The sequence below is a fragment of the Poecile atricapillus genome, chromosome Z (assembly GCF_030490865.1).
Source record: "Poecile atricapillus isolate bPoeAtr1 chromosome Z, bPoeAtr1.hap1, whole genome shotgun sequence".
In the NCBI taxonomy this organism is placed as follows: Eukaryota; Metazoa; Chordata; class Aves; order Passeriformes; family Paridae; genus Poecile; species Poecile atricapillus.
Window position 1 is genome coordinate 56,451,355 of NC_081289.1, and position 20,919 is coordinate 56,472,273.

General features: G+C 39.9%; 2 protein-coding genes across 7 annotated transcripts in view; both read right to left on the reverse strand.

Annotated features, from left to right (window-relative positions):
- Positions 1 to 2,019: 2,019 nt before the first annotated feature.
- On the reverse strand, positions 2,020 to 13,797 carry LOC131573280 (protein adenylyltransferase SelO, mitochondrial-like). The gene is made up of 9 exons (XM_058827079.1): positions 13,290 to 13,797; positions 11,760 to 11,963; positions 10,587 to 10,767; positions 7,450 to 7,580; positions 6,808 to 7,088; positions 6,312 to 6,462; positions 4,352 to 4,537; positions 3,111 to 3,267; positions 2,020 to 2,443 (listed from the first exon to the last, which is right to left on the reverse strand). Exons 1-9 carry the CDS (start codon positions 13,727 to 13,729, stop codon positions 2,249 to 2,251), a joined length of 1,926 nt encoding a protein of 641 aa, XP_058683062.1. The 5' UTR covers positions 13,730 to 13,797; the 3' UTR covers positions 2,020 to 2,248.
- A 3,397-nt stretch (positions 13,798 to 17,194) lies between these two features.
- Positions 17,195 to 20,919, reverse strand: part of LOC131573128 (traB domain-containing protein-like) — a 33,322-nt gene continuing 29,597 nt past the window's right edge. For all 6 annotated transcript variants that reach the window (XM_058826746.1, XM_058826745.1, XM_058826747.1 and 3 more), the window contains one exon: positions 17,195 to 20,436. In XM_058826746.1, the coding sequence (XP_058682729.1) occupies positions 20,262 to 20,436 (175 nt within the window). In that variant the 3' untranslated portion in view covers positions 17,195 to 20,261. The remainder of the gene's footprint in view (positions 20,437 to 20,919) is intronic.

Genomic DNA, 20,919 nt, shown 5'->3' on the forward strand with positions numbered 1-20,919 from the left:
CTGTATTTGCATTTCTCACTGTAACATTAATTTCCCTTTTAAGGGTAAGATAAATGCTAGTAAATTATTCCAAAGTACCTCTTTCCATGATTTTGGCAATATAGGTGCATAGTAATTTGGTAGTTAATTCAAATGTTTGTATGTTCAAACACAAAGTGATATTATTCTCCTTCTCTATACCGCTTTTAATAGAGACCTACTCAACCCCCCCCAATTATTATCACAGTGCTGTTAAAAAGACTTGATCCCTTAGGCAAGGCTAAGAATCATTACTTTTGACACCATTTTGTTAAGCAAAAAGCTTGGACAGAGCTCCTATAAAACTCTGTTCCCCTCTGCATCCCAACAGAAAAGATACAAACTGAGAAACAAAATCAGCACAATTACATTGATCAGTTTGAAGAAACTTCTCCTCCCTCCGTTACTCCCTTGTTGACCAGGCAGACTGTAGGAGACCACAGCAAGGGTCTGTGTTCTGCAAGGGGATGTTTCAAGTGTATTTCAAATTGCCAACACTTTCCCTACCTGATGCAGTCCTGTTTACCCAGCACTGACTTTCTGCTAAAGTTTCCATTAAATGGTTTGGTTCCAGTAACCCAAATTTAAAGGAAGGATAATTCTCAATGAAAGCCTCAAATTCCCACAAAAATGGATTATTCCCAAAAGACCTCTTTCAACTACACCATTCATCCATGTGCTAGGTAATATACCTAGTTTGTCCTTTTCTGTAAAGACTCCAAAACTGCACAGGAAATGCTGTGGTTGTCAGAGATCATCAGTTCCTCCAGCTCCAAGACAGAGTGAATATCTACATGCAAAGCATGCCCTATGTCCTGTGACAGTGAGGAGGACAAACTGACTCTTAGTACAGATGGATAAGCAACAGTCCAACTGTTCTCCCCGTTTGCTGACAGCTCATATTGAGGAAGACTCAAAAAACCACAGTTCTGAAAACAAGTTTGCATAGGGGTAGAAGAATTTCCTTTAGGACACGTAAGTCACAGTGTGGGACAGTGATCTCTTTGGAAATAGAAACCTTTGCATTAAACCAAACCTTTCAGATGTCTGAACTAGTGACACAGTCCTTCAAAAAGAAGTTCAGAAAGCTACGTAACAACTAACTGCAAAACAACTTTCTTTTGATGATGTGGCAGTAAGGGCAACCAACCTTCCCCTGAAACCTCAACTGAAACATTCTAAGTAACTTCCAAGCAAGTTCCTCTTCTCCTCCCACATCCTCTATCATCTTTTACCCAGGCTCAAACAGCATGTTCCTAAATGACCAACTTCCAGCATGAAGATTTTCGAGGACCATGGAAGCAAATTAAATGGTGCAAGAATAGAGAAGGAATGGAAGAACCCCACTGATAAGCAGTGTGATGAGCAGTACCTCACCTGCACACTTCTGCAACAGGCAGACTCTGTTAGGAGCACAGAAATACACAACAAACCTGGATTTGAGTGCTGGGGTAGTTTAAGGCTCACGCTAATTTGGCTTATGCATCTTGCCCAAGGCAATTGGGTTACAAACTACACTCCTGAGTTTAGCAGATATTTATGGGTGTTGTTTATTCAGTTGAAACTGAATAAACTTCATCACCAAGTTTTCAAGTGCAAATGTATGTAATCTCCCTTAATTCTGCTCTTAAAAAAAATTCAATTGCTCCCCAAAAATTCTAGCCTGCACACACTCTCAGAAAATAGATAATGATTTAATACCAGTCTGAAGGTACACAGGAAATTAACTACTTAATTAAATGAAACATAGTTCAAACAAGCAATACTGAATCTCTTCCTCCATTAAAGAGGACTATAAGTTTCTGCATAGAGAGAGCAGGAAATAAATATTAAGAAGTACTATTAGTTAAGACATCAGACAAAAACAGATCAGATTCCTGACTTGCTATTTTTGTCTTCACATAACAACAACTCCATTTGGATGTTTCAAGTTCAGCCTGCCTCAATATAAAATACTGCTTTTTACTTGCAATGTAGTGAGGATAAAGAAAAGACTTGGGGTCTTTAAACATTTATATTACTGATGTGTATAGGCTGTTGATTGTCACTGGTTTGTTCCAATGATCCACAATTGCTTCAAATTAAGCACAGCTGAAGACTGCTATAGATGCATCCAAATGTAGTGCTGTTTCAAAAACTTAATAGCACTTTGATGTTTGCCTTGCTGAATTCTTCACTGCTGAAGGAGGATCAGAGTCTTCAGTTCACAGCAAAAAACAAAACAAGGCGGTTATGAAGATCACGTAACGCAGAGCTCTGAAGCCCACAGTGGAGGTTTGCTGCAATATGGTTGTCTGCTTCTGGTCTCTTGAGAACAAACAGCTGCTGTAGCAGTTGCTCCCTCCTCTTCTGCGTTTTCATTTACCTCCTGCAAACCTTCTGCTTCTTGGAATGGATGTTCTAAAAGTTTCAGTACATTTCTTACCTAGAGCAAAAACATAGCGCAGTTATTAAGAATTTAGAAAGTGAAGGCAAAATTATATGGAGAAGAACCTCATGCCAAATAAAGTATACTGTATTTAATACATGAACTCCAGATAAACCAAATATTAAACAGATGAACAATATACATAAGATGCAAACTGTAAAATTGTACCTGGCTGAGTTTGTACCTGTATGGGATTCAAATAACTTGAAATGCAAATATTAAATACAAATTCTTACGTAATTTCTCAAAATAAATTAATTTTCCCATATTCTGCAAGTAATATTCCACATGCTGAAAGTCCACAGGTTAAAGCTGTAAAATTTAAGACAATACTTTCCAGAAAGGAACAAGTGTAAATTAATCCTCAACTCCCTTCCAAGCCACTCTCAAGACGGTAAAAGCAGTGTGTCTTGTCTTGAGGTCAGCCTATAAAAGCTGGTGAAGTTCAGATTCAGAGTTTTAATTCCATTATTTGTACTTCAGTCATTAAAATTACAGTTTCAACAAAAACAATGGAGACCTCCTGAACAGTGAATTCCCAATCCCCTTACTGCCCAAGATTCCAGACTGAATTTTGCCTGATATAATGTCAGTCATTAACAGCACAATTACACATCCACACAAGCCTAGACAGAGAGAGAGAGAGAGAGCAGTAATAGCATACCTCTGAGAAATCCCCATTTTCAGCTGCTTCTATGGCATTCTGGGCAATGTAATTTCTCAAGATATATTTTGGATTGTTTGAATTCATGACCTTCACATGCTCAGTGTTCCAGGCATCAGCATTACCAACGCTTTCTATTTCTTTTTGCAAACGGACTCTGAAATTAAGCAGGTGACAACAATTGGTTTTTACCACATGAAGAAGTTGACACATTTTCTTGTTTTGAGATACTTTGTTCACGGCTCTTAAAAAATACTACATCATCTATAATCCTCTCAGTTTATAAAATGCAGCATGACAACATAATATAAAACACCACTTAGCTTAAAACTGCTCAGTACTATGGACAGCAGGTCCTGACACAGCTTGAGGAAGTAGCACAGCACTGTTTTTCTATTCTCTGAAGTCAGATCAAGACACTGAATATGGTCTGTTCTGCAATGACTGACACGTTCAAGTTTTGTCTTTCAACTATTTTTATACTGTTTATTGGTTAAAGCTTCTGCTGTTCTGGTAAAAACTCAGAGATGTAATACAGCTGAGGCAGTTTGAGGTACTTTCTATCAGCAATCTTTCTATCAGTAATATCAGTACTTTCTATCAGTAATACTTGCTAAAGCTCTCAGCCCTGCTGGAGAACAAGATCACAGGCAGCCAGGTGAGGAAAGATCTGACCTAATCCACACAGCACAAAAAATATAATGCTCTGTTCAGGGTTTTTTTTACAAAAAAAAATCTCCTGCTAACACATAAGTTTTTAAGCTTTAGAACAGTCTGGACCTTTGTTTTCCTGGCCATGATTTCTGTTTTTACTCTTTGATTAGGAATACTTGCTTTCTGTATTAATGCACAGACTTTTCTTTTGGAAAAAAAAAATTCAAAGGACAGAATGCTTAAAGGTCAGTCAGTTGTAGTTACTGAGCACTTAAAAGTTCACAACTGGAATTAGTGTATGTTAGAATCAACATCAACATTGTTGAAGCACTTGTCATACTAGATTTGATGCTAGATGATTTCTACACCCTCACATTACCTCAAAATCTAGTAAAACAATATAAAAAGATAGCCTTGAACTTTCACAGCAACAAAGATACTGATTATGGTAATAGATAATATTCTTGAGCTGCATGCTCTCCCCATCCTCCTAATCTATATTTAAGAGAGGGTGTCTTTTATGAGACATGCACATTATTCTCAAAATGTAGAAATATAAAAGTGCTATCAATACTGAGAAACCTTACCTGTACTTCTCCAGCCATTCCTTCCAGTGTCCTTTATTTCTGCTAAGTAAATCATCTGCTGTTAACTGCTGCAGTTTAGAGAACTGTTCGATGCGTTCCAATTCTTTATTTATACTAGCTTTTGTTCCAATTAATGCAAACAGCTGAGGATTAGACTGAGCCAACATCAGCATCATTGACAGTTGTCTGGGAACAAAAGGAACAAATGCGTTAGATCCTAAAGGTGAGCTGCCGGTCAAGAACCATCTCTTCGCAATCAAAGCAGATACAAAAACATTCACAACAAACAAGGATTTCACTAGAAAGGTTAAATAACAGAAATTTGTAATTAACAAAACAATTTTTATTATAAATGATCCTAATTCTACTGTTTCTTCCCCCTTCTTCAGTGTGTTTAATTTATATTCCTGTTGTATATAAAGTGCAGACAATAGATTTTCAAAATTACTGGTTCAGTTGCCCAATTCTCATCAAAACACCCTTTGAACTTCGAAAGGAATTCGGTTTAAAAAATTTGATCTTACTTGGATATCAAGATAATATAGAATTCTCAAGTTTTGTCGTTTGGGTTTTTTTTTTATTTTTTTAACACCTACTATTTTTTACTTTAACACTACTATATTTGCCAGTACTAATAAAAATCTAAATGATATGGAGAAAAATACTTAAGTCACATGAGACAACACTGTTTAATTTTTTTAGTTAGCCAGTCTAAATCACAGACTGAGAACTACTTTCTGATAATAAATTCCAAACAATATCCAGACTATTCTGCTGCAAGTTTGCCTAGGATTGCATCTCTTCATATTTCACTGTGTTAGCTGGTGCTGTACAATAGCTCCACCTTATTTTGCAATACAATTTAGCAATAATATGCTAGCTCTTATTTTTTTCTGAATTAATAACTACAGCACACCATTAAGTAAAATAAAAACCCAAAGAGTTGCAGCATATCAAAATACGAAGTGTTTTTATTTCCTCTGTGAATACATTTTTAAGCAAAGGAGAAAAGAAACATTACTCCTGGCCTCAAAACAGACAACTCATTATAACAAATTATATTTTCCTACTTTTAGTCAGCAGAGATAAGCCAGGTGCTTTGATTTCTGAGTTTATATAAAGTCCTATCCAGATCTGATGTACACATCTGACATACCTAGATCTATGATATCCAGGCTTTGGGATTCAAAAAGAAACATGTTATGCATTCATTTTAATACAGTATTATTCTTCTCCAAAATGTCATATCCCCATCATGATGATTTCTAGCTACTTTTCCATGTTTCTCTAGTCCTGAATGCAATGTTTAAAAAATACTGTCCCATCTCTACCACACAAGTTATCTCTGTATCGTGCTATCAACACACAGCAAAAGCTGAAAATTTTGGTAGGTTCATTACCTTTACAGCGCATTTACTAAACAGGGAGGGAGAAAAGTATACCCAAAATACCTTTAATTTTTTCCTCATCTCCAAAAAGTGAAAAACTGCTGCAATCACTGTTATAAGCAGCAGTTGAATAGGAGTAATCATTTTTCCATGCTCAGAGTAGCTGGACTGCAGAACAAATGGGGGGGCATGGACTATCCCACCTAAAGGTTATCCATAGGCCAGAACTTGGGCAGTTGAAAGTGTTTTTGCTGACAGTACACTAGCAGAACACAGTAGCATTGCAGTTCAAACCCATTTCTTCTGTAAAATACTTCTGTATCACTTCATTATTTGGCACCCTCATTGTCTCAAGTCAGCAGACAGGGAAGAAAATGAAAAAAAAAAAAAAGACCAATCTAAAGCTCAGATAACTTTAACTCGAGAGCCAACTGATGGAAATCATGCATCTACTTAATAGTGACATTTCCAGTCTTAAAATCAGTGAAATATTACATACCATGCAGTGTTCATTATGTTTATAATGAAACTAAAAGCAAAAGCCAAAAACATTTAAGCAGTGTAATTTATACCGTGGATCCATCTGTGGTTTAAAAACAATTTTCAGTTCTTCCACAGAAGCACACTGACTTGTAAGCTCTGCTAAGAAATCTTCAAATTTTGAAGGATCCATGTCTACTGAGAATGAACTCAGCAAGTAGAAAATATTTGTGAAGTCTCCAGCTGAAAAAAAAGAATTTCATGAGTAATGCAACTAATAAATCAGCAGGAAAGCAATTCCCATACCTCCTTCCTACCTCCTCCCACAGCAGTACAGGTCACCATTCTAAAGAGACAAACAAACTGTTCTCTCAGTGAGGGTGCAAATGTGAGATAGGGGCCCTGTATAAAGCAACATCTACCCCACAGTTCACAATAAGGTAATTATTTTCAGCCTTTTGTTCTCTCAGATAACAATAGAGTTGCACAAGGCTACTTTCTTTTAAGGTCAAGATACAAATTGTATTTTGATTTAGTAATAGATTCAGATAGGCTATTAAAGAATCACCTTCTGTGCGGTACACCAACCTGTGAGATGCATGGTTTCAAGCAGTTCAGACACCAGCTTATTATCTTCTTCTAATTCCAGCTGGATTAAGCCTAGTTTTTTTCTCATCTTCTGCGAATAGTGTTTCTCAAATTCTGCATCATATTCCTCTTCCAGGATCAGTTGGCTTATTTCCAAGGGCAGCTCTGGCACTAAAGCTTCAGCAAGTTTCCCCAGGTTCCACTTGCAAATCTCTGGCTGTTTGTTGTAAGCATAGCGCCCTGTATTATCAGAACCATTGCAAATGTGCTCAGGGTCATACCTACAAGAGAAAAAATGGTTAGTATTCTTCCAGTTATCTGGACACTAATACAGTGAAAAGTAGTAGTTTTATTATTTTAGTCTGCTCTGGGAACTAAAAAATTTGAAAGGAAAGATTCCTTGATTCTTTTCCCAAAGCCAGAGGTTACAAGAACAGTCTTACAGCTGAGATGTTGTGAACACAGTTTAAAACACATTGACAAGAAGAATTACAGGGAAACTAGAATTACCTTAATCTCCTTTGTTGTAAAGATCATTCAAAAATCTACTTGAGAGTTAAAATACTAAAGCAACCACAAGCACCAGGATTATCCTACATAGCAAGAACACATGCACATTCCAAACAATGATGCCACACTGACCTGTCCATAAACCCAAAAGGGCCATAGTCAATGGTCAGTCCAACAATGCTCATGTTATCTGTATTCAGCACGCCATGGCAAAACCCCACACACTGCCATTCAGCAACCAATCTCGCTGTCCGTTTGGTTATCTGAAAGAAAGGACTTTTCTTCATTTTTTATCACAACCTATTTCCAATATATTCATGTATTTCTTAGTCTGAACCAAGCAGATTCTGTCAGTATGCCATAGACACAAACATCTTAAGGACAGTTTGCCTCTCTCCTCCTGTCAGTAACTCCCCTGTTTCTCTGCCTCCTATTTCCATTTGCCTCCTCTTCTCTCCTTCCATGCTTGACTTGCCAGCCAATTGAACAGCTTTCAAATGCACTGGAGGCAGTACACTGAAATAAGATTAATGGTTTGACATCAGACTTGCATACTACTCTAGTCATTATACAAATATATTCATTTGCCTATTGCTAATTTTAAAGAGTAACTACAGGCAGGAGATCACATAAGCAAACGTACTCTTTTGGATTACCCCATATGTAGGGGTGATCTACAGGGACGTTAAAGGGCTGACACAAAAAAACTGTTCCCTGCAAACAAGTTTTAGCACTGATAAGCATGTCTCTCTATGTTCTGAGAGTGGGAATAAGGCTACAAGATTAAATAAAAAAATTGCAAGAATGACAATTTTGTTTAAATGCAATTCTTCATGGAATGCATGTTTCATCTGACATTTTCCACTACTTAACAGAGAATTATTTTTATGAAATTGACTAAAATCACTGCATGTGCTCCATCCTTCAAATAAATAGTACAATATTTTAAAGCAGTCCTAGTTACTTAAATACAGTAACCTACCTGTCAACTACAACACTAAAAATCTAAAAGTCAGGAAGCCAATATGGTTTTTAAATAGAACTAGTTGTAAATACTTTATTAAATTGCTGTAAGTAAAAATTTTGCATAGCCACTAGCTAAAACTTTAAAATAAAATTATTTTCATAGATCAAATCATTCTTCTTCCCAAATAGCTAACAATGCATAGAAATTCAAAACAACTATTTGCTCCATGCTACAGTGTAAGTATATTTCATTAAGGTTCAAAAAAACTATCTATGAATTGTTTCATTAGATGTTTCTATGTCTTTGTGTTCAAATCCAGAATTTTTCTACCTTTTTTTTTTAAAAAAAAACCACACACAGTCAAGTAAAGAACAAAAGTTAAACAAGTCTTGCCCTGACAGGTAGTGAAAACCATAAATGATGCATGGAACAGAACCTTTTGGTTCAGCTCGAGATCCCACACCTTATTTTTCCCATATTCTCATAGTAGATACTTAACCCATTTTTCCTGAACACTGATCCATGGGACAGCTGGAAGCCAGCAGCCAGCTACATGTGTCCAAAACTGATTACTTAAGCCATGAACCAGTAAGAGAGGCACACCCTGTACAATGGCTCTGTGCCAGGAAAATGTAAAATTTAAAAATGAAAAAATCCTGGCCACCAGAGTTGGGATAAAAGCACTCCAGTTGTTAAGGCAGTCCTTGTTTGGATGCACTGCACACCACCAGGGTTCTGGTAAAAAGAAATCCCCCTAATAAGAGCGCCCAAAAGCAACTAAAGCTTGAGTGACACTCAAAGATAGGTATATTGATGATAAAGAGACAGCTCTGCATCCCCTTTGATCTTTATTATTTTTGATCAACATTTTTCTACAGCTAGCCAAACTAGAAGGGAAGTATGGTGCATATATAAGACTGTCACCTGAAGGATATGCTCACTTAAATTTAAACAACAGCTACAAATTATTTGAGAAGTACAGATAATGATGTCTGCTTTCTAGACAGTGCTGTGAAATGCAATCACTTGTACTTTTTGACTCCATTTCCTCCACAGTGCAGAAAGAATGATAAAACAAGATAGAGTTGAAGTGATGGCAGTTGCCTGCTCGTGGATGTGTTTGCTCAATTAGACAATGGAATGGGGTGATGTTCAGGAGAGAAAAGTCTGTAAAGTCTCCACTAAGGATGAGAAAAAACATGAGGAGGCAATGATAGCACAGACTGGAGTGTGGACAGTCAGTGGCATGAGAAGCACAACAAATAAAAAACAGACCTGGAGAAACAAGAAAAGAATACTAGGAATAGGGGTGGGGGGAAGGAGAAGGAAGCCTGTAGTAACTGGGCCAGGAAAAGCAGCCAAAAGCAGAAAAAGGCAGGACTAGGCATACACATGCACATCCACAAAGATCCCCAAGTCCCATGACTTTTCTGCTATCAGGAAGTAAACATGCCATCAGCTACAGAGCTGGACACACACAGAGTGAGTGCAAACCCACAGCTCTCATCAACCCCAACTGTTCACACACAAAGGACTTGTCCAGCAGAGTTAAATTCTTTTGAATGTAGTGGTGAACCAATCCACAGCTTGCTTTGAAGAACTAATGCAAGTATGCACAGGTTGTGGTAAAGAAAAAAAAAAAAGGAGCAAGAAACCAAACCATAGAATGTCAGCTATTCTGACCTCTTATCAGTCTGCTATGAAAGTGCATTATTCTACAGCCATTCCCTCAGCCCTTACCAGATATTTTCAGATTTCAAAGCACCACAACAGCTTTTAGATAGACTAGTCAAGTGTTAGACACTCGTATTTTTTAATTATTCTCTTTGCTGGCTAGTTAGAAGAATGCTCAACTGCCTTTAAACATTTTAGTTCTAATATCTGAAGTTAAAATGATCTGCAGACAACACTCCTGTTTGTAATTTGGAAAGTAAGACTTAGCATTCTCCAAAATGATGCCTTGCAAGTGATGTCTCAGCACCATCAACTGATCATCTGACATTCAGAGTCAGAACTTCCCCTCAACAGTCTAAGACAGTCCCAGAAAATGGAGATAAGTCTTTGGAAGCTCTCCCATAGCAGGGAAATAAAGATTTACTATTAGGAAGGTTAAACTGTTTTCACTGGTTAGATCAATATCAACACTACTTTCATCAATAAGCAGGTCTACCTACTAAAAGTTCTTTCTTCAAAGAAAAAGGTTCAGACTTTGAATGATACTGACTCCAGTCATCTGTGCTTGCAGATGAAGTTCCTAAAGATGACAGGTATAGATTTATGAATAGAGTCTGATCTTCCTTACCTCTTTGAAGAAAGCAGCATTCCTCTGAATAGTGTTGTCTGAATAAACCTCCTGGATTTCTGGGTAGAAAGTGTTGATCACATAATCAAGCATCTGTCTTCGAATATCATTCCGGTCAACGCTGGGACCCTTGCGTCCAGTGTATTCATCAGGGGGTTTAAAAATTTCAAAAGAGCCAAATCTGTTTCAAAATAAAAACATGTTTTAGAATTAAAATACTGATACTATTAACATAATTTGATATTGTATGTAATAAAAACACTTACTGCTGTTCTAACAACAGCACACCATCTCTGAACACCAATCCTTCAGGTGGCTGAGAGAAAAGATCTGCAAGATTCCTACAATGAACGTGGTGAGGCTCAGTGACTTGGTAAAAGGAAGCTTCTACATCCACATGTAACTAAACTGACCAACCCTGCCAGTACTGAACACCACCTCACTGAAGTTTATTACAACTCCTTCTACTGAAATTTTTTTATCCTAAAATATGTAAAAATATTTGACTTCTTTTAAATAATAGACTGTACATCAAGCATACCAGATATATTTTCCAGATATGTAAACACACAGAGAAATGCACACAAATACACACATACATATGAAATCACATCTTCCTTATACCTCACCTTCCCCTAATATTCTGTAACCTTAGAGGAAGCAGTGCAACTTCCTGAAATGCCTAATAGCTGTAGCTTCTGCTGGAGCTGGAGCCTCATACACCTCTCAGGCAGGGAAACCTGGCAGGTGTTTGCCTTTGAAACACCCAAACTTTGACAGTACTATTTTAGATTTGGAATTAAGGATAGAGCTATAATCCACCAACACCACTACTACTACTATTAAAAAAAAATAAAAAAAATCCTGTATTCTGTAGAGGAATACACATGAAAAATCTCTTGTCCTAAGTCTGCAGAACTTCTTCTTTCTAACAGGCCAGCACCTCTGGTGTTTATCTGCCTCAGTGCAAAGACAGCAGCCCATCCCATCTGCTGGGCAAGAAAAGCAGCTTCCTACAGCCCAGCAAAAGAAGTTCCAAGTATCCAGAACAAGAAACAAATACTGCTGTTACAGAAATATACTGAATTTGGTATTTTAAAAGACTGCTTAGTTTTAAAGGAAAAAAAAACAAACAAAAACAAAACAAAGCCAATCAACAAAATAGGCTTCTACCTTATAAATGTAGAGGCTATTCTCAGAACAACTGTACACCTTTCATTTTTTGGATTCCCATCATAAAATATGTCACGAACGACTTTGGAGTCGGATGTCACACAGGTGCCAGCCCGTGTTGTTGGTATTCCCAGGTGAAACATGGCCTCGCTGCACAGGAACTCCCGAATGCTCGACCGCAGCACTTTCCGGCCATCAGCTTGTCTGCGGCAGGAAGACACAGAGAGTTTTTAGGCTATAAAGGCAGGAACTCCTATATCCTCTGTAGCAGTAGAGAAATAAAAGCCTAGAAGTAGCACACTCTGTCCGTGGTCACACAAAAAAGTAGTGGCAGATCTGAAAACAAAAGCTGGACCTTCAAACTTCTGTTAAAGTTCAATTAGATGGACACAACAACTTGAAATAAAGAGCACACATAACAGAGTAAACCTTCCAGGTACACATATCCCTTCTAATCATTAACTGTGTTGGTTTTATTGATGCAATAGTCTTTAAAAAGATTTTTAAAATTTGGACAACTATAGCTATTTTATTGTATATCAAGTCAATGGCTTCCTCTTAACTAAATGAAATATAATGAAAAATATTCTTCCAAATCTTTCTGGGTAAGCAATCTAGAAATGGGGTCTTAAATATGAGCACACACAACAGCTGCACTAAAAAAAACCCCAACTAAACAGACAGAAGATAACAAACTAGCTTATTTAATAAACATTAAGCAAAAGGAACAGACATAGGTGGTTCTCAGCCCGCACTCCCAGCACTTCCAAAGCCACAGGCAAGCAGGAGAGCTGCCCAGGGCAGATCTAAAAAGCTACCACCACATCTGGGATTTTCACTGTGATTCCCTTAACTCTCACAGACCTGAAGAAGACCTTCAGAAGACCACATACATGAAACTAAGGTGTTGCCAAGCTTGGGTAGAGCTGGGACAGAAAATACGGGAAATTAAAAAAAGTTCCTGAAATATTTAAAGTATTTAAAGGCTAATGTGACTAACGAAGATACTCATCCCTTGCAGGGATTTGGTCAGTATGCCATTTTGGGGACTTTTCTGCTATTCCCTCCTACAGCTGGGAGGAGGGGGAGAAGGAGCAGCAGCACAACCAAACACTCACATTTAAATACCATCTGCGTGGGCAGCAATTACACACTGCTCTCCCCACTGTCATCATGGTCTGCATCCTCCCAGCGGGGGAAACCCGCACAGGAGGATAACCAAGGACAGAAGTCACCTGCACCATGCAGTGACATGCAGTTGCGCTCCTGTTTTCCAGCAGAAAATTTTGCCACCTCCTGATCTAGCATTTAAGCATTACACTCGCTGATGCCGAAGTTAAACAAAACAAAACAAAACAACCACGAGGGCTTAACAGATGACCTTTGCCTCAGAGAATGATCCTCAGCAAGGCACCAGCCCCTCGTTAATGCGATCTGAGAGGCGGCAAGTCCTTCCCCGTCCTCCCCGCAGCCAGGCACGGGGCACCGCGCCCCGCCGGCTGCCCCGGCCCCGTCCCGCCCGGGCCTTACCGGGAAAAGGGGGTGATGCCGGCGCCCTTGAGCTGGATCTCCCAGCGCTCGCCCCGCGGGCCCAGCACCTCGCCCAGGTACATGGCGGCGCCGTCGCCCAGCTGCCCCGCGAAGCTGCCGAACTGGTGGCCGCAGTAGCAGTGCGCCGCGGGCTCCGCGCCCGCCAGCACCCGGTTCCCGCTGAAGAACAGCGCGGCCTCGGCCTCCGCCGCCTCCGGGTCGGCCGCGGGCGCCTCCAGCCCCAGCAGCGCCAGCGCCGGCAGCGACATGGCCACGAGCCGCGGGTTCTGCAGCGGGCTGGGCCGCACCCGAGCGAAGCAGGCGCCGGGCACGATCCGCGGGCCGCCCTCCTCCGAGGCGTCCACGGGCAGCGAGCGCAGAGCCAGGTTATCGAAGCGCAGCGCGCCCAGCCAGCCCCCGCCGCCCTCGGGCTGCTGCATGGCCGGGCCCGACGCCGCCCGCAGCAGCCGCGGGGGGAAGCGGCGAGCGCTGCGCAGCACCGAGTCCATGCGGCCGGGACGAGGGCGGTGCCGAGGTGAGTCCCGCCCATGGGGCCGCCCTGCCCGGACAGCCGAACCCGGACAGCCGAGCCCGGGCAGCCGAGCCCGGGCAGCGCGGCTGCGGCCCGGCACATAAAAATTGGCCCCGAGCCGGGCGGCTCTGGTCCGCTCGAGCAGCCGCCAGCAGCGGGGAGTGCGGGACCCACAAGAGGAAAAAATATAAACGAATGTATTCGAAAAGTCAGTACTTATTCACAATGCTCCAGCTTTATTTCAGTTAATAGCAGCTACGTCAGTGGTGGGTCAAGACCAAACCTCTTTTAGGTGTGCACACTTAACTTTCTCTGAAGGGTCCAGTGGATGCCTCCACTTAAGCCCGGACCTAGCAGGTGAACGATTTACAGACAGTAGAGGGCACTACATTATTACTATTACTTGTACTTTCCAGCTAAACTCAAACGTGAGTCTCAGCTCTAAAGAACTGGGGTGTAACCATAGCAGAGACGACATGGTGATGGCAGCAGGGAGAGGGAGAGGAGCTGCCCCGTGGCATTTGGGTGATGGACACCCAAAACTCTGTTGCACTTCCGTAAGAGACGGTCCGAAGTTTCCCTTATCTGCCTCACGACCATCGCAAGAACAGAGACCAAGACCCTGAGGACCCCAAGGGACTTTGTACAGGGGTTCTGGCCTGGCTGAGGTGGATGCTTGTCAAGTGATTGTTTGCAGATGTGCTTGCTGTGCTGCCATGGTATGCTGCCTTCGTTCCTGCTGGTGAGCAGGGACTTGTAAGGAGCAGCCTGGTCTGTACCTTACACCTGCTTCCCAGAGCAATGGGTCTTATCACAATGTGAATCTCCCCACCTCTTGGCCAACTGCCCCTAAGTTACTTTCTGAAAGAGATCTCCCCATGGAAGAAGACCATATAGCTATAACCCCCCCTTTTTTTCTCTCTTTACTTTGCCTCTATCCCTCTCTCTCTCTCTCTCCCTTTCATCTATCGCATAACGCATGTTGTTGGCACTAAAATAGAGGTGCATCATTGCTGTTGTGATTTAAACTGAAATCCCTTTGTGTCCTTATTGCACTCTGAGATCAAACTAAACTCTCACGACTCCCACTTGTGTTAGCAGATAGTGACAACTCGTACAAACTTAAAGCCCTGAGCAACTTTGCCAGGCTTGCCCACACAGAGCTCCAGGAACAGAACACTCCTGCTGGCCCTAGAAAAAGCAGATATGCTGCTTAGTTGCATATATCACATTAATAACCACCCTGCTGTAATCAAATCTCACTTTTCATTACTTTGTCCAGTTTGTAAATCATCTCTGTGGCCAGAATCAGGAACACCTGACCACTGAAGAAATGTCATCTAGCTGGGATAATTTTTTTCTTTTGCATTTTCTTTTCTTTTAGGTCTGATCCTTCCTACTTTTGAGGAATTAGTCATGCATTAGTCATAATACACAAGTACCAAGTATCTTGGATAAAGCACATGTGAAAGTAGCTGTGTGCATCTTTCCCCCTGTCCCTATCATCACAGAGCTTTTCCGTGTCATACCGCACAAACCAACAAAACATCCAACAAGCAAAAGCAAGCATTTGCTCACTTTGCAGCAGTCACCCCCAGCAGGGAGCGACCAAGGAGGAGACAGAGCCAAGCCAGGTGTCAGGACTCAAAGGATAAGGTCTTGTGATGGAAAAGAGCACGCCCCCAGCTCCCAGCCTTTTCTCTGCTGGGAGTGAGGGTAAGGGTAGCCCCATCTTTGCTGCTGTTGCCTCCCTGGAATGTAGAAAGCTCCACTCGGCAGCAGGCAGAAGGCAAGCAGTGAGGGAAGGGATAGTTACACAACCCCCAGCCAGCTTCTTCAGCTGGGAGCTGCTGAACAGGACAGCTGCTTCAGCTGTTCCTGGGGTTCTCACATACACAGGGACACACAAGACCTGCTGGTGTGAGGATATAACAGCTGGTGCGTTTTTGCACCCCAAGAGTCAGTAGACTGATTTCAGCCTTATATCTCTGGGGCTACTTTTGTCCTGTGTTTGATGTCTTCCATGTGCATTTCCACATCACGGCCTCAGCACCTCATTGAAGTCTGTCCACCAGTCAGACCCACGAGTGACTCTTCTCCTGCCAGTACTTAAAAGCTCCCACATCTTACCAAAATGTCAGTCTTAAAACACTCAAGTCTAAAATAAAATTTATTTTGGTTTTAAAAAGAAACAGGGAAATACATACATGAAAATCTTAGAGTTACACAAGTGATAATGTGCTGTTTCTTTTCCATGTGTTTTTCCCACTGCCTGGCACTTTGAGGTAACTTGATATATTTCTCAGTTTTCTAGATGTTTCACAATACACACAGAAATACAACTTCCAGTGGAAACACAGACATTTTAATCCACCTCAAATAGTCAATTTTTAAATTTTATTCAGTATTTGGTAGAGAAAAGACGCCTCAAACATGGTGTGGAGCAGCAGTGTAAAAACGTAATGCTGGTGAACAACACTCCCAAAGCAGGGAGATGCCGGGTGCCACCTGAGGCAGTCTGACTGAGCACTGCCCCAGAGCTGAGCTGCTGTGCAGCCTCCTCTGCCACTCCCAGGGACAATACAGGACCTATAGGATTCAAAGATTTTTCTTCCACCTAAATGGTTTAACCAGCAATTCTTTGTAGCCACAGCTCCAATTGCAGCTGGAGGGAACTATTGCCTGATCAAGGAAAAACAACAGGCTGCATTTTGCTTTACACACAATCAAAAAAGATGGACCACTGATTAACAAAGGGTTCAATCAGATGGTACATTATCTGTATGGAATACAGTTTATCATATATATGAATACAGGGTCTTTGGATTAATATGTTTTTTTAAAGTAAAGGTCATAGTGATTTACCTGTGTCAATTTCAAACAAAAAGCTCTGCCACCCATTCAACATCTTTTGCAGTTAAAGGATCTTTATTTCCCACACACCTGAAGCACAAATGACTGTGCCTGATGTCAAGCCAATGTTGGAGTGCTTTGCTTGACTGGGACTACAGCTGTCAGCTCCTTGCAAGACTGAGCACTGGAGACAGGAAAAGCAACAAAAGCAACTCACCATGCCTAACTCTGGGCTCTCTAAGTTCTCACGTTGAGCAGTCTCCCTGTGTGTTCAGTAGGACAGGGAAACTCATCCTTTTCTTCTTAACCAGTTACATGTGGTAGGCAGAGAAACTGCCTACCATTCCCCTGCTTCAGCATTACACCCAGATGCCCCTCAGCAGGAGGTAATTAGTTCAACTAATGTTCTGCAAGAAAATGTGTAAGATGGTGGAATTATCCTGTACTAGATTTAGCTAACCAGAGTTTGCTCTCAATAAAAATATTGGCTAATTAGGAAAATAAATACCTTCAGCAGAAATGGTGGTTAAAATACTTTATTTTTTATATAATAGAACATACTGCTGTTTACTTTAAATCACTTTAAAGGCACACATTGTTAAAAATACTTCAAATTTACATCACATGTACAAATGCATAAAACAGATGTACATGTCACCAAAAAAATACAATATGGCTTCATAAGGTTGAGGCGGGGCTGGGACAATTCAACATATACTTAAATTTTACAGGATGCTGCTAACACTGAAAGGACTGACTAGAACAGAAGAGAATGGACCTGAAACACAGATTATGTTATATAAACAGTATAACACATTGAACATACAACATCAAGAATCTGTGTATGGATTTATAGAATTGTTAGTTCTGCAAATTCATCACTTTCCAGTGCCACTGAATAAACAGTGCATGCATATGATCTGCCAATTTGCAACTGTGGGAAGATAAATTGCAAATTCTCCATCCACAAAGAGGTTCCCTGAAGAGTGTGCTGATATGCTTTGTAAAAAAAAAAAAAAGAAAAAGAAAAAAAAAGGTTGAAACAATAGACTTGTGGTACTGACTGGAGAGGATAACTGAATAACGAATGGACACCTTAGTTGGTAATGACTTTTGGCTAAAAAGCATAAAACATCAAGTCTGCAAGAATGCTCCATGACAATCATTTACCATTAGTCCCACCCAAGATTAAGGCTCCTATCTAAAATTTACCTTAGATTTGTTTTTTGTGTAAAATTACCTGAGCACAGATATCAAAGATCTACAGAGCTTTTAAAATACCTGCAGATACTTTAAAAATCTGTAGAGAACTTAAAGCAAAATATCCATATATTTAATTCTACTAGCTAAATATTCTCAAAAAAATAACCAACAGAACATTTTGGTATGTCAGGAAAGCCAGGAGAAGAGTAAGTTTAAGCTTTTGCTTTCATCATTTAAAAATGTACATAAAATGTAATAGAATTATTCAAATAGGACTGCTTACTTGTAAACAATAGATTGAATGTTTTTAAAAAACAGGAATCAAAATTCAGGCAGTCACTCTACTCTTCTATAAATTGTTTACAAATGTTGATTTTCCTCTTGCTAGAGATGGCTGGTGGTTTTTTAAGCACTAATAAATACAAAATAAAAGGACCTGCCCCACTGTTTTCTGTATTACCATTTACATTTTGTGCCCTAGAAGCATGAACTGCTGTCATTCTCATTTGCTAAGGTTTACTCCCTGGACACCTGTAAGGCTCAGACCCAGAAAAGCACCTAGCAACATCTTAAGAGCTCTGCAGAATCAGGTTAGATTCAGTAAGGGTAAAAATAAACATGCACTTTAATAATTTGCTGCACTGGAACTCATAAAATTTTCAAAGAGCAAGGCAGAAAAGCATCAGGTTGCATGGACAGACCAGGTCCCAGCCAAGTCAATACCATCACAGAGAGGAGCATCAGACCCTTAATTTTAAAAGCTTAAAAAAGACTACACTGTACAGAAGATAGATGTACATACTTTGAGCAAACAAAAGATTGTATGGAAACACTTCCAACACAAGCCTTTGGAAATATACCCTATTAAAAGTGGTTTCTGGATTTTATTGAACCAACTGAAAAAACACAAAGAAACACAAAACACAGCATCACCTTTTCCTCCTCCTGCCTCACATACTGGTTCCCATCTTTCATTCCCAAAAGAAATTAATACAGATAAAAACCTCACTTTAAAAACAATGAGCAACTGTTTATGAGCCTGAGGAGCAAATGGGACTCTTCCATTCAAATACATTGGGTTAACTTTGATATGACAATGTTATCTGTGTTGTTGAACTAGGACAACCTGATTGCCAAGGGCATTTTACAATCACTGACAATCCTGTAAAAAGGAAAGGTACCAAAAAATTTCAATGAAATATGAACTTAGGATTAAAAAAAAGAAATACATTGATGATGGATGAGTGTTCCAGATAATTAAAAAAGAAACAGCAGCCTGTAGTACCCATAATTCTGTGTATAAATAGCAGTTAATCCAAATAAAATGCTACAGTTGGTTGAAAAACTAAATTGAACACTGTTTTCCTATTAAATAGATTAAAATATTCATCCACTGGGAAATTACATTGATAAATAAAATACTTTCATGTAGCAAAACCAAGGGGCAGGTTAATTCCAGGCTTTTTATGCCAAATATGAAAGGTCTAAGTAAAGAAAGTGAATTGTACAGTAGTTCTAGTCTCTTAAATTTACAATACTGAAACCAGCAGGATTTGGCTAAATAATACAGTTTAAATAAGCTAATCTAAAGAAACAGTGTCCTGTAAACATCTGACACAAACCACACTGCATTCTGATGGGGTGGCTTATACCTTCTCTATGCAGGAGAAAGACAATTCAACTGGTGGTGGTAACGAGGGATGCAATCTAAAGGCAACATTCCTGTTCTTCAGTAAGGCTTGTAAAAAATTTGAGCCGTGTACGTATGACAGCCTGTACAATTCTGAAATTTCTGGAAAGCTCTTAGGTTTAAAAAAAGCCTAAATGTTTTAGGTATAAAATACACATTGAGAAGATGTCCTTTTAAATTAGGTGTAAAAGTGTCTGGCACCAGAAACAAACACTTGGTATTATGCCTAAGAAAAAAAGCAAAGACTCACTCAAGTGTCCCTGAACTTCAGAGGAGACGCAGCCAATTAGGTTACTTTGTGTTGCTCTTTCCTCTGGAAAAGAAGCCATGAACACACACTCTTTAAGCTGCCTTTACTACATCATCAGTTATATATATATATATATATATATAATGCATATATATAGTATACATGTATATAGTATGCATATAATATATATATATATATTTGCATACACATTTCTTTACCTCAATCTGGAATCATCTGGTTTCATGCAGCACACCTATCAAGAATCAAAACTATTAATTAGATCATAGCTGGTGTAACTTTAGTATCAAATCTTTTATTATATAGTGATTGAGTGTAGCTTAGCATCAATCAGCTCTGACTAGAATCCTCATCCTTCAGTCCAGTTCACGCATTGCCTCCATCAACCTTTCTTCAGCCACCTTCTTCACACAGCCTCTACCCGATTCACTGCTGAGGCACCTCTGACAGCCTCTGAAGATAGCTCTGTGTTGCTGGCATTGAAAGAACAAACTGAACTGTCCTGTGACCTATTCGGTAGCAGCCGTATCCCAGCAGTCCAAAAACTGTTGCTTTTAAAACAAATTTGAAAATCTTACTTGAAGGTGATGGAGGAGGCACGCTGAAACAAAAGACAGAAAACAATATTTGCATAGCTGTAAAGAGTAGGCATTCTTCAATTTAAAAAAAAAAGGAAAAAGGATCTTTTCTCCCCTTTCTCTCCATAGTGCAGGAAATTTTTGGGTAACAGATGCATCATGAATGAACAATGTATTCTTTCCTGTTCAAGGGCTACATACAATTAAATAACAATAAAAATAAATAAACACTAACAAAGCATTTTCTACTTATCTATTATGCCACTCTCAATGGCTACAAACCTTTACTTGTCCATCACCCTGCCAAAATAGCTAAGTCATTTTCTTCTTTCCAGACTTCTTGGAAGAAGAGAATATTGAGATTTTCACAGAGCAACTTGGAAGCCTTTGCACTGGCCACCTGAGCCAGGAGGGCATAGGACAACAGACACACCAGGTCTACCCCCACAGCCTTCAAGCAGTTTCACTGTTGGAGTATGAAGCAAACAATTAGTATTACCTTCCCA